Genomic DNA, 13,323 nt, shown 5'->3' with positions numbered 1-13,323 from the left:
CTTCCCCCCCTCCTCCTCCTGCAGCTCTGTCCGGAGGCCTTCAGGGCCAGAGCACCTCCTCCGTCAGCTCAGAGATCAAGTCTGAGGACGAGGGGGACGAGAACCTCCTGGACTCAAAGAACCTGGACCCCAAGAAGGAGGACGCCGACAGCAAGGAGCTCAAATCTATTGAGAGGTCAAGATCTAGGTAACCCCGCCAACCTCCCAGTTGTTCGCTTCCATCAAACCCCTCAGCTGGGCTGGGACGCATCTTCCCAAAGCACCTCCGGGCTCAGAGACCTTCCTTATTCTACGTGTCATTGATTAATAAAAGCTCTCCAGGAGATAGTTCCAGATGTTTTATTTCTTCACAAGGAGTCACAGGGTAGAAATGAACACGTGGCCATCCAGCACCTTCATGGAATAAAATAGAACATTTAGTCATTTTCTGGAGAAAGATTAACATTAAAATAAGCTGCACGACATTACAATTTTTGTTTACACATTGTTACTTTGATTTAATTAGATTATATAAATCCTGGATAGCAAATACAAAAACATGTTCAGTTGAGTTCAGTCACTGATGTACCAGACAATAAGGTAAAATAAGCAGTAATTTGTCATTTTTGGAGAGAAAGGACACGAGGAAGGACTTTAGCTCGTGAGTGTTTTGGGAACCAGCCTTTGGACTTTGATGAAGTGACCAAGTGTGATGAGAAGCAGCTAAAAAAATCAGTTAATACAGAGACTTCTTGTACGTGAAATGTCCATATCCACCAGGCGTCTCTCTTTTTTTTTGAACATGGCTGCTGTTGATTTGTCTAAATCAAAGGCAGCGCTGTTGAGACAGAGGAAGAGAGGTTCCTGGTGGACATGAGGCTCCTGGTTGATCCCGTCAGTCTCTCCACGGTCTTGAGCCTGGGTTTAACTGTTTCTCACACAAGAGAGTAGAGCCAACAATCAGTATTCTCAAAGAGGTGCTGCCTCACATTCAGGACTGGGAAACAAACACCGACGGAAACACGATTGATGATTATTCCTGCTGAGAAAATGACAAGTCTGCAAAAAAATGTTCCTTAACGTGTCTCAAAGGCTTTGATCTCACATTTTATAAATGCTCACAGTCGGTCAGCTTTCAGTTTGAAATAATGAAAACAAAGTGTTGGTTTCCCGTCCTGTGTGCAGCTGAGCAGCCTTCATCCCTCCAACGATAAACATGAAACAAACAGTTTATCAGGTTTAACTTTCACCTGGAGGAAGACTGAAATCAGACACATTTGGATCCCAAACCCAGAGATTGTTCATGATGGTGGCGGTCATGATGATACAAACAGTTTATCAGGTTTAACTTTCACCTGGAGGAAGACTGAAATCAGACACATTTGGATCCCAAACCCAGAGATTGTTCATGATGGTGGCGGTCATGATGATGATGATGATGATGATGATGATGATGATGATGATGATGATGATGATGATGATTAAAATGGTTTTGATGAAAAGAAGAAGCATACAATAGATGAAAACTGTTGCCCCTGCTGTGGTACAGGGTTTGGGAATGTATCATGTGATCCAGCAGACGTCATGGTTGACTGTGTGTTTTCTCGTCTTATTGCAACGCTTCCTATTCTTGCATTTTCTCTCTTATATTGCCAGCTACAGTCAAAGGGGAACTCTATTGCATATGTGCAAACAGCTGTATAAAAGCCTCTGTGTCTCCAGAGGGAGCTGTGTGGAATCTGATAAATGTCCTCAAGTGACGCCACCTGAGACGGCGTCAGTTGAAGACAGTTTGTAAAAGGAGTTTACCAGACCTCTGCAGCCTACGCATCTCTAGCACAGACATAGTCATAGGTTCAGTAGAGAAATCTTTTAAACATAAGTAAAAATTCTTAGATGGCGTCACACAACCATATTCACCATAGAGAAGGATTTAGCTACAACTAGCTCAACTAGCTTAGTTTATGTTGTAGCAGTAGCTTAATGGTTTTTGATTGTTTTTGACTACTGCGATATCTAATAATAATAACAACAATAATAATAATAATAATACTCTCATTCTTTACAAAAACTAATGGACAGTGAAAAGGCAACCAGGTGAACTAACAAACAAAAGATCTACAAGGCCAGACATCTGCCATCACTAAATTCTCATGTTTCATATATCAAATAAATATAACTGTTATCATGAACACTGGTAGACCTCCACACCCCTACAGCAAAGCCATAGAAAATCCTGCTTAGTGTGATAATATGAGTAAATCTAAATGAGTCTCTGCTGTGACTCTATGTTAAGGATAAAAGAAATATTGTATTACCACATTCAGACAACTTCTGTTATGATGCCATATTATTTTAAATATTGTATATAAAGTCCAACAGCTCCAGTGATATAGACATGAGAAAATTGTGTCCCAATTTACAACTCACTGTAGAATAAGCCGTATGTAATGAATAATGAGTGAAGGAGGTGTTGGGTCTGAGCACCCAGCATGAACTGACCGGGCTGCAGACCCCTCAGCTTTGTAACTGTGTAGTGCTGTGACCAGAGAAACAGTACAACATGTCAATTAAAACACATGTACACTGTGATTGGCTGTGTTGACCCACAAAACCAGCCGGAAAGACAGTTTAAGCAGGTAGAAAGCTGACGTCTCTGCTGCTAAGACAATAATGTAATAGGATTTAGCTATGCTCCTGAAAATAGTCTCAACTCTGATAAAAGTAAAGCTAAAATCATAAATGAAGGGAAACAGGGTCCAGTTAATACATTTAAATGAATGTGTATATCTCTTAAACTTTAGTGACTGTACTAAACTCTGATTCATTCCTTTCTTCTACACAGAGTAAAGTCACTAAACTCCCTTTGAAACGAGAGACCATTCTATTCTTTGTGAAACGCTGCCTGTGACCTGTGAAATATCATGTTAGCATGACACATGGCACATTGGCCCCTTTTATATTATAACCCAGTTATTTTCTCATGATAAATCATGTCTTAAAAGTCACTAAGTTGTACAATGATACAGCTCTTTCTGCAGGTTTGTGTTAATATCAGACTCCACACAGAAATATAAACTGAGCGTCAAATCCCTTCCCTCCTTATCCTCATCCCCCGTGTTCTCTCCTCTTTCTCCTCCTCGTCATTGGTCATCGTAGCAACAACGACGATGAGGACCTGTCTCCGGAGCAGAAGATGGAGAGAGAGAGGGAACGGAGGATGGCCAACAACGCGCGGGAGCGCCTGCGCGTCCGCGACATCAACGAGGCGTTCAAGGAGCTGGGCAGGATGGTCCAGCTGCACCTGAAGAGCGACAAACCTCAGACCAAGTTACTGATCCTGCACCAGGCCGTGGCCGTCATCCTCAGTCTGGAGCAGCAAGTGCGAGGTCAGTTTCAAATGAAGACACAAGACTGACTGTCTGTTACGTTGAATCAAGTTTCAGTCAGATGCCATCGCAAATGCGGTGACACACCCTCATCCAGACCAGTATTCTGGCTGCTATCAGAGTTGAAAAGTCTGTCTGAGCCACCAAACGCTTTGTCTTTACAAACTCATTCTGAACAGCTAAGCTTTGTTGAAACTCTCAGAACTTTATTTTAAATTCTAGTAGAGGTTCTTCAACATATCTGGAATGTTTCCATCTCATGGAGGGATGCAGCTATTACAAACATGGAGTCCTGATTTTGAATATTTCACTGATGGAAACATCACATAGATTTAATGACGAGCCAGAGAAGTGATAAATGTTCCTTTATTCAAACTTTAAAGCTGCTTAAGGAAAATGTAAGGTGAAAGTCAGGGGGAAAGTCAGAGGTTAAGGCTAAGACTGCAGCACATGTAGTGCTCCAGCGTCTCCAGGAGAGGGCAGCAGCAGCACCTGTTGGTTGTGTTGGACCAGGCTGAAGTTTTTAGGCTTTTTGGCTTGAGTCTAACTGCTGAGTTAGAGATCCAGGTGGAAGAACAGCTCTCTGAAAAGAAAGAGAAAAAGACAAAATTTTGACATGATAATAACAGGTCTCCTTCTCTTTCTCCTCCCAGAGCGAAACCTGAACCCCAAGGCGGCCTGTCTGAAGCGCCGTGAGGAGGAGAAGGTGACTGTGACGTCGGACGGAACTCCCCTCTCGCTGGCCGCCGCGCACCATGCCGCCGCCGCCATGGGCGATGGGTCAAACCCCATGGGACAAATGTAAAACGCAGCAACATCTCCTCCCCCCCTGAATGGTCAGAAGATTTCACTTATAAACTAATCTGCTGTTGTACCTTTAAGTCAAACCAAAGAATCCTGATTTAGAAACCAGTTCAGAAACTTTAATCATTTTATAAACCCCATCACTTGCCATCAGATTGGAAACCACAGGCAAACAAAACAAGCCTCCCATGAAAATAAGTTGATGTGACTAGTGTATAGATATAATTTTCATATTTGTACATTTCAATATACATTTCAATTCCATTTAATAAATTGGAAAAAGGGAATTCCTGTCATCTCAAATGATGGATAGGCCATAAATTGTCCATTAGTTGTCTGAGATCCATTGATGTGTTGTCTGTGTATGATTTAACCATTTCATTCCTGCAGAATAGAACTGCAGGAAGGTACTATTTGAAATTTAATTCAGTTTATTTAGTTTTTTTATCACAAAACCAAAATATAAAGTGATCAATTTTATTGGGACAGGTGCACTAAGCTGGTCAGGAAAATAGTGGTTGGGAAAAACAACACGTCCTGTTTGGTGTCCAACTTTTCAAAATAAAAGAGAAAAATATGAGAGAACTGCTCCCAGCAAAAAGGTCCCTAAATAAAAGTTAACCATAAAGCAGATATGTTCATGTTTAAGTATTGCATCATAAAACTGAGAGCTCAGATTTGATTTCATTCATTTTATATAAATATATATGTAATTTATCTATCATACAGGTAATAAATAAATAAGTTTTAAATAGATCTGCCTCACAAAGGTAGTTAAAACGTACACAGACAACATATAGAGAAATGCGATTATTTGAACTAATTTGTAGTTCAGTTCCTGACAGTTAAAATCTGGCAGAGCTGATGAAACTGTGGCTGTCTAAAAATACGAGAGTTAGTTTCTGTCTGGTCTGGGTACATTTTAACAACAGATTGGCAGTAAGTGTGATTTTAATGTCTGTAATGTGTGACTGTGTTTGTCGCTGCTTTTTACTGGAAATGTGTCATTTGTGTTCTTGGCTCTACAACTGTGCTTTCTCTCAACAGTCAGTCAGCGTGTTTGTGTTTGCATGTGACTCGAGTTAAATGTGTAATAGAGCTTGTTTTCTATGTTCTGTAGCCTTGAGGTATCAGAAGGTCCTTGATTAGGATCAGGCCTGAGACAAAACCGCAAATGGTTTCTTATCTGGGAAAGCTTCACAGTGAAAGACTCATTCTCAACATATTATTGACCTTACAAGGAAGCGGACCAAAAATGACCAAAATCTGTGCCCCAAGGAAGCTTTGTCATTCTGCGCTTAGCATTAACTTAGCATCTCCTTAAGGAGTTGTGCAGTGTTTTAGTAGAGGAGGACATGAATACATTCTTGATTATGATTTTCCAAATCATACATCAGTGTTGACTTCCCACTGATTTCATTTCTACGAAAACAAACATTTAGGTCACAGATAAGGGAAGAAATGCTCCTCTGTGGTGCATTCAGCAAACTCCATCACAAGCATCCAAAATCTATGTATCTGTTGCTGAAAAAATCTACAGATACAATATGTGACACAAATTTGGCCGTAATCTGTAAGTTTCCACAACATAGTTCAATGGATGTTTTGAAGCAGTGATATTTATTTTATCATATGACTTTGGTCATTCTGTTTCTGCTCAGCAACAAACCATTGTTGTTGATCGTTCAACTGATTTTGGAGGGTCCTTGAATGCACCAACAAGGACAGTTTTCAAGACGATGTTTCTATCACTAGTCGGAGCAAAAATTATTTTAGGAGCTACTGACTGGAATATCATTATGGAAATCCCCGGTCATGAATCCTAATTATTTGGTTGTTCATGACCTTTCCTCTGGTATCACCATCAGTTCAAAATGTCCACTTGTACAACAGAAACACTAAATATTCCAATATGTAGCCTTATTATATTGAGCATATTCATGCTCCCCAGAAGTTTTTTTCGCTAATGACGGGACAAACTTGATACTTTTAGCCCTATTGTTGTTGTAGGTTGTAATAAAAACCGCAACCACTAGGGGCCACTAGTAAGGCTTTAGAGTTCAGATAAACAAATCTTTTTCCATGAGCTTGTTTGTCTGTGCAATGTACTAATTTCCTTTTCCTCCATTTCTTTATTGTGCTCTTTCTGCCTCCAGGTCTAAGGTGCCAGAGTTCATCAAGATGATGAGTGACCACTTCCTCTGACGGCGTTTCCATGACAACCCAGCAATCTATCAAACCTGTTGTTGCTTCAGCCTGACCAATCAGATCAGCCTCTTTCTCTCCTCTCATCTGTCGTCTCTGATCCTCTTCTTCGCCTTTGTCTCCTTCTCCCGTCGAGAACTCAAACTGCAGAGTCACATTAGTCGCTTTCATCACTTTGCATCTCCAGCTGAAGTGAACTGGATGCTACTTTGTGGAGACGTTAAAACGGCCGCTGTAACATGGCTGCTACAAAGTGGCAGTTAATGGGAGCTTTTCACACGAAGTGACAGCAATGGACAAAAGTCTTTGGAATCACATCATCCAAGAAATTCTTCTTGTACTACTTGTTTTATCAGCATTCCCAGTTTTAAAGAACAAAAGGGTTCTATATATATATAAATATATATAGTATATATATATGAGAAAAGGAAAAAATGATGAAAACTTGTTTAAAAAAAGTGCAACTGGATGCGGGCAGTGAGGAGGCTAGGGGGTTGGAGAGTGTTTTTCAGAATGGAACAAAACATATCACAAAGTGTTTAAGAGATTTTTTTTCTTTTTTAAAGCAACATTGCGCAGCTGTTGTTGAATGCAGCCTTGGCGCATCTCTGACTGAATGGCAATCTAACGCCACACTGTGGATGAAGCTGTGCCTGATCTCCTCTTGGATGCAAACCAGTCAGATAGATACACACGGAGAAACAAAGCAAACAAAACAGGACAAAGAAAAAGAACAGGAAATTTCCAGGAAGTATCACAGACGCAGGCTGCACAATCACACATCCCCTTACAATCCACACATCTTCAAGTATAAATTAAACTGAGGAAGAGATTAGGACGCAAAATCTGTTGTGACCCAACTGCTTTTCAGAGTTGAGTGATCTGAACAAAAGTTAAGCTAACAAATGCTTTTTGACTATCATAAATGCCTAGAAATAAGCAGGAAACAGGGGCAACACATTCTTCCCCTTCTAATGCATTCCCTCCTAAACATTTAGATTGTAAGTGTAAAACAAATATGAATATTTCTGTTTATGTATTTTCATTGGACTTTCATGCTAATAGTAACGTTGACTTTCTTCAGACTGCAAAATGGTAAGAATGGATAGGTTTTTAGTGTGAACACAAATACAGAAACTTCAACTGGCTCGTGTGTATCTACTGGGAGGAAGAGAGTACTAAGAGGATCAATCATTGAATCAATTAATCAGTCAATCAATGAGTGACTCCAGGGGGTTTGGGGTGTTCAAATTATTGAAGGCAGAGGAATTACCGGCAAAAGTCATGCAGTAATGCAAAAGTGTACTTCTAAATGCGGCAGAAAGGCAAGGCTTTTCTTGACATCTTCATCTGAGATTGTTGTTGAAGGTTTGTAGGGCAGATGCAAAAATAAAGACAAAAAGACAGCTCTAGCAAACATCACAAATCAAGGTTCTTTGTCGGATATTCCACAGCATTTGCATAGCAGCTAGAGTTTGAGACTAGTGTTCAAACCTTTCCTGAAATTGAAGGATTACAAATCAAGGAAAAGACTGATAGATGGATGGGCGAATGAGAGGGAAGAGGGCTGGACTGAGCACTGACGTGAATTCTATTCCATGTTTAGCACATTCCCTGAATCACAATCGCTCTACTTGAATCCAGTGCTCCCGGGGTCCTGAAGGCCTGAACTACAGGATGTGGGGGAGTCATGGAGGGGGAAAGCAGGATTGAGGCAGGCCATCATCCTGAGGAGTTAGAGCTCGAGGGAGAGAAAGACAAACTGAGAAGCCAGAGGTGTTGACACTGCAGGGGAAGCAAGGGAACAATCATTGGGGTGAGGGGTGTATGATTTTCTACTGGGGGCCAAGCAGCAGTAGTCAAAGCATTCCTGTATTGGATTCACTAGATTCCCTCATTTCCTGGTTTAGTGCCTGTCCAATCATAACCCTAAACCTCTAACCCTAACTTCAGTCTTCTCCCCAGCCCCAAGTACCAACCTTGGGGGGGGACTTTCTGATTGACACTTTGTGTTTGGCAAAATAACGGACGAGTCCATATCATTGATGAGGTGTCTGTTGCTGCAAGCATTTGCAAAGTCTCATTGAACTTCTTCAAGTTCCATTGCAGTCCTTGATATGTTTCACTTGATGGTGTTGCAGTGATGATTGAATAGGAACTGGAATAGTCTTTATTTTTCTGGTGCAAACAACAATTGGTGTTCCTGTATGTCAGCAGACTCTGGCTCATATATGACAGCCAGATTAGGCAAAGTTTTAAAGTTTCAGATTTTGGATAATTTGGCCAATATCAGCTACATCTAGCAGCCCTCAGAACAAAGTAGGCCGCTGTTGGGCCCAGTCATTTCGCTCATCTTGGTTTGGTCAAGACGCAGGAAAATTCAGAACGTTCATAACAAATATGCCGTTTTGAATCAACTGAAACCAGATCAATGGTCTACGTCTGAGAGAGGTCCAATCCAGAATCCTAACCAGCAATATCCTGTCAGAATTAAGTGCGAAGACTTAACCAAGTTTTTTGGGGAGTTCTATGATCGTCATGATTTCTGAGTGATAAAGGTTTGGGAAAGTCAGGATCAGGACAAGGTGGGAGACAAAAGTCATGACTGCAAGCAGGTGGAACCAGAGAGGTCAGGAGGAAAACTTTAAGGCAACAACATCCTTTGTTTTCTGGTGTCAGTCTGAAAGTCCTCTTTCACCCTCACCCCAAGTTAAACCCTTTTCAGTCCAGGCCTATGTTTAATCCCAAGTCCCAGTACTGTCTTCTCTGCTGACCCTAGCCTTATTAGCCCTGAACGAGAGTCCTAGCCCCTCTCCCAAGCCTCTTGCCCCACCTAAGCGGTCCCACAGATGCAATTTGAACATTCACACTTCTACCAATGTGCCTTTTTAGAGTTCATATCATTCGAGTTACCAGAGGAGGACATTTACCTGGTCTTTTAATAGGATGCAAGCTTAGGGAAACCTGTTCTTAGTCGTTAGGTTCTATGCAGTCAGGTTTTTTACCAGACCTGGGAATTTAAAAAAAGCTAAAAAGGAAAAAAAAGTATTTTTTGGATAAAAAACAAAACTGTATTTAATGTACTGTACGCTTATATGTAAGTAGACAGCGTGTTCTGGCTTTAAGCCAATGGGACAGACGCTTGATTTAGCAAGACGAGCCCCCGTCCCAGTCCTCCCCGTCCTCCCAAGTCCTCCATAACCCCCAAACCTCACTTTCCTGTTCCAAGCCCCATCCCTGTTTCCATGGTGAACAACGCGTCTCTTCTTGTATTATAGCTTATCAGCTTTTTATCAATATTTGATCGGCTTGACCGTAAGCCAATGTAGTCTTCAGTACAAAGTGTGTGGTTGTATGTTGTAAAACAGATTTTCTTTCTTTTCTCTCTCTCTCTCTCTCTCTCTCTCTCTCTCTTTCTCTCTCTCTCTCTCGCTCCGTTTTTTAAGAAGAATCTTTTCTCTTATTACTTTTTCTTTGTCTGTTCTGGTTTACATGTCTATTACAGAAAATGTAAAAAAACAAAACAAAAACAAAAACAAAAAAAACAATACAATTCTCTGTCCGACAGCATTGTTCTCTGTCGGTGGTCATTTTGACGCGGTTAAAATCCTACCCAATCAAAAGGAAGGCACGGAAACTGGAAAAGAATCTATTTGAATAAATCAATCTATATATAAATGTACAAAAAATATATACGATATATAAGGAGGGTGCCGTTTTCTGTTATTTTTTTATTTTCTGTTGCAAAGTGTTTGCTTGGGGAGGAATTATTTTCTCAAAGACTGAACTGGCAGAAGTTGGCGAGGCCCCTCAGTGTTTTAAATTTTCAACTGACTTTGTTGTGTTCTCTGTTGTTGCCATGACAACACCCTCTGACTAGTACGGCACCCTGCGCAGGACAAAATGGGACTGGAGTACCATCAGCTCCATTCACTGCTATATATCCAAGGCAACAACACACAGACGTTTGTAAATTGTATGCAACAAAATGGCAAACTTTACCATTATTTTGAAATTGTGTATGTAAAAGTTATATTTTTACATGTAGACTGTTGTTATTTTGTGTTTTAGAAATATGTTGTATCGGTTTTTTTGTTAAAAGATGAAAAAAGTAAAATTCAGTGTGTGTTGAAAAAAAATGTGTCACATTGAAAATGTAGTGAGGTCAAAAGTTCCAAAATCTTTTTTTTTTTCTTTATTATTTTTCTTTTTTTTTTTACATTTGTTTATATCTGTGGGGAACATTTTGAGGGTTGAAGGGAGGAATCATAAATCATAAAAGATATATGATATTTGTTTAATTCTCATGCCTCATGACATTACCATTTTTAATTGTATTTTTTGCAGAGAAATGTGTAAATAGTCATAAAACATTTTCTGTGGGGTTTCTGTGGGGTGAGGGCTTGCCAGTGAGAGCGATGATCATGATGATGAACTTGTTTTGAGGTTTAGTGAGGTTGTATTCGTCCGGTTACAGTAGCCAGGTGCCAACTTTAAGTTTCGGTCAGTGGTGCTCAGTACTGTATGTTGTTTTGGTTGCCAACCATCTGAGGTGTAAGTCAAATTATGGTCTTTGCTTGCACCGAGAATCACTCCTGTCAGAGCCGGCACAAGCCATTTTTGGGGAAGTGTAAAGGATTTCTTATGAGTTAATACAATCATTTAGAGAAAACGAAAACAACTTTTAAACCTAAAAGAAGTATTCTGTAAAATGTTTTTCTTACTTAACATTCAAACTATATATTATTAAAAAACACATGATACCAGAACTCTAAAATACACAAACTAATGTTTAATTGCTTAAATTAAGACAACAACTGAATGAGGTACCCAAAGATCACTCACATGTTCACTTCAATTTGTCACCCCCCCCCCCCCCCCCCCCAGTGGCTTGAGCTGGCTCTGACTCCTGTGCATTTATTTCCTTCAAAATGGCTTGTAAATGTTGATTAAATGAAAGACCCTCAGCAACTGATTCAAGATTAATATATGAAAATTTTGTAAAGGATTAGAGCGTTGCTAATATAAAAAAGCAGGTCGTCAGCAAACAATCTTATCAGCTATTTCCCCAAAAAGATATCAGATCATGTGCAAGGCAGTTTCAGTCGTTTCTTTTCAGTGTTTGCCATTAAAATTGAGCTTTTTATCAAAAGGAAAAGCTGCTTTGAATTGGACCTAGGTTAAACACTTGGATTGAATCTGTCAGTGTAAGTGCTAAATGTATTTTTTAAGTAATGTTATTTTTACGATGCTTCATTTCATATTTTCTCTTTGTTGTATAATCAAGTCATCTCCCGAATTACAGTATCTTCATTTTTATGTTACCCCTGATGTTTCTATTAGCCAAAATGTTAACTTTTTTTTCCTTTTCCCTCCTTGTTGTACATACACACCTCATTTCTCTTTTTCAGTGACTGTGCCATGAGCTTTGTAATCTGTTACTCTGTACCAGTTTTACTGCAATAATGAGTTGAATTCAAAACGGCCACTCCTGTCCTTTGTTTTCCGAGGAAGCATTTTTCACTTTTCTCATGATAGTTAACCCCGTTTAAATGAACAAATACATTTGAGTACACACCAGAGATGAGCACTACCAGACATCAGTAGCACAACAAATGTGAAATTTAGTACATTTATATAAAGTTAAATTTTTATTTTTTCACACCAAACAATTTGAAAAAGAACATTTTATAAAAATTATCAGTATAAAACTACTAACTTCTGAGAAAGAAAATGACTAAATGAACAATCAAAGGGGCCTGTTTTCATGTCTTTAACCTCTATACATCAAAAGGTTTAATTCATACATATATCAACTGCCAGTAGAAGAAATCATTTTAAACTCTTGCTACTATTTTTAAAGTTTTCTTCATGAGTATTTATACTATGACATTAATATTTTCCAGTTTCATATTCATACATGTATACAGTATCGGTCTTAAGTTTTTGAAAACGCTAAAGTAATTTACTGTAGTTTGTAGGCCTATGCTCACTGAACCACACTAGTATTTAAGTTTGTGTTAATGACAAAGGCATACAAACTGAGCTAAGTTCAGTTAATAAAGTTTTAAGTTTACAGGTGATTTGAAATTGGGAAAGGGCATGTGACCTGAAACAAACAAAGGAGGCATTTTTGAGACCGTATCTTTGAGGGTCCAAAATAACTCTGTTCATAAAACAGTATTTTAAGGTCAAATGTATTAAATAATGTGCTCTCACTGTTGGTCAACACTAGCAGTAATTTTAATTTTACATTTCAGTCATTTCTGGATAATTGGTTTATTGGTTATTCCTAACATACATTCTCACCAGTCAGATCAGAAGATATGTATCAGTTTTATCTCTGTGCACCCTGCTCAAAGACAGGTCCAGCATGTGTTTAGCCTAGCTTAGCACAAATGGAAACTACTAGTCTTACTCTTACACTACTATAACCGTTCAACGCCAACTATTGCTAAAGCCACTGTGTCTCCACATTTTTTTTTCTACACATGTTCAATAAACATGATACAACATGTCCATCTGACAGTTTCCCAGTTGATGCTGATGTTTCAGGAACACAACACTTCCATTGTATTTGAGTGGTGGCAGATACATCCAAAACAAAACACAAACGTTTGCATGGCTAAATACCATTAACTCTATGTCGCGATTTGGGTGAGCTGATTGTTTAAAAAGGAGTATGAATGGTTACTGTACAAGATTTGAATTTATTACATGTAACTTGGTCCAGACGAGTTTTAGTCTGGGTTCTCCAGCAAGAACAATAAGACTTAATTTTGCCTTGATTTAATCAATTTTCTGTTCCAGTCTAATCCTTTGGACTCAAAACTTCGGAACTAGTTCCCTCAAATTAATAATTTGTGTCATGGAATTACCAAATAATGTACTATTTCCTCAAAGTAATGGCATTCAGCTATCACCTTCAAATGGATGGTCTGTGTCC

General features: G+C 39.3%; 1 protein-coding gene across 6 annotated transcripts in view; it reads left to right on the top strand.

Annotated features, from left to right (window-relative positions):
* The window catches only part of tcf4 (transcription factor 4), a 231,647-nt gene extending 219,788 nt beyond the window's left edge, over positions 1-11,859 (top strand). For 2 of the 6 annotated variants that reach the window (XM_087175703.1, XM_087175702.1), the window contains 4 exons: positions 25-187; positions 3,139-3,368; positions 4,022-4,169; positions 6,329-11,859. In XM_087175703.1, coding sequence (XP_087031829.1) covers positions 25-187; positions 3,139-3,368; positions 4,022-4,169; positions 6,329-6,377 — 590 coding nt within the window. In that variant the 3' untranslated portion in view covers positions 6,378-11,859. Of the gene's footprint in view, positions 1-24; positions 188-3,138; positions 3,369-4,021; positions 4,205-6,328 lie in introns of all 6 variants that reach the window. The other 4 variants (XM_087175706.1, XM_023412609.2, XM_087175704.1 and 1 more) reach the window with 3 other exon arrangements.
* Positions 11,860-13,323: the final 1,464 nt, after the last annotated feature.

This window comes from Seriola lalandi, unplaced genomic scaffold (genome assembly GCF_002814215.2).
Source record: "Seriola lalandi dorsalis isolate HSWRI2012SDOR001 ecotype SW California unplaced genomic scaffold, Sedor1 jcf7180002054484, whole genome shotgun sequence".
Taxonomy (NCBI): domain Eukaryota; kingdom Metazoa; phylum Chordata; class Actinopteri; order Carangiformes; family Carangidae; genus Seriola; species Seriola lalandi.
This window is presented reverse-complemented; position numbering and strand designations above follow the sequence as displayed.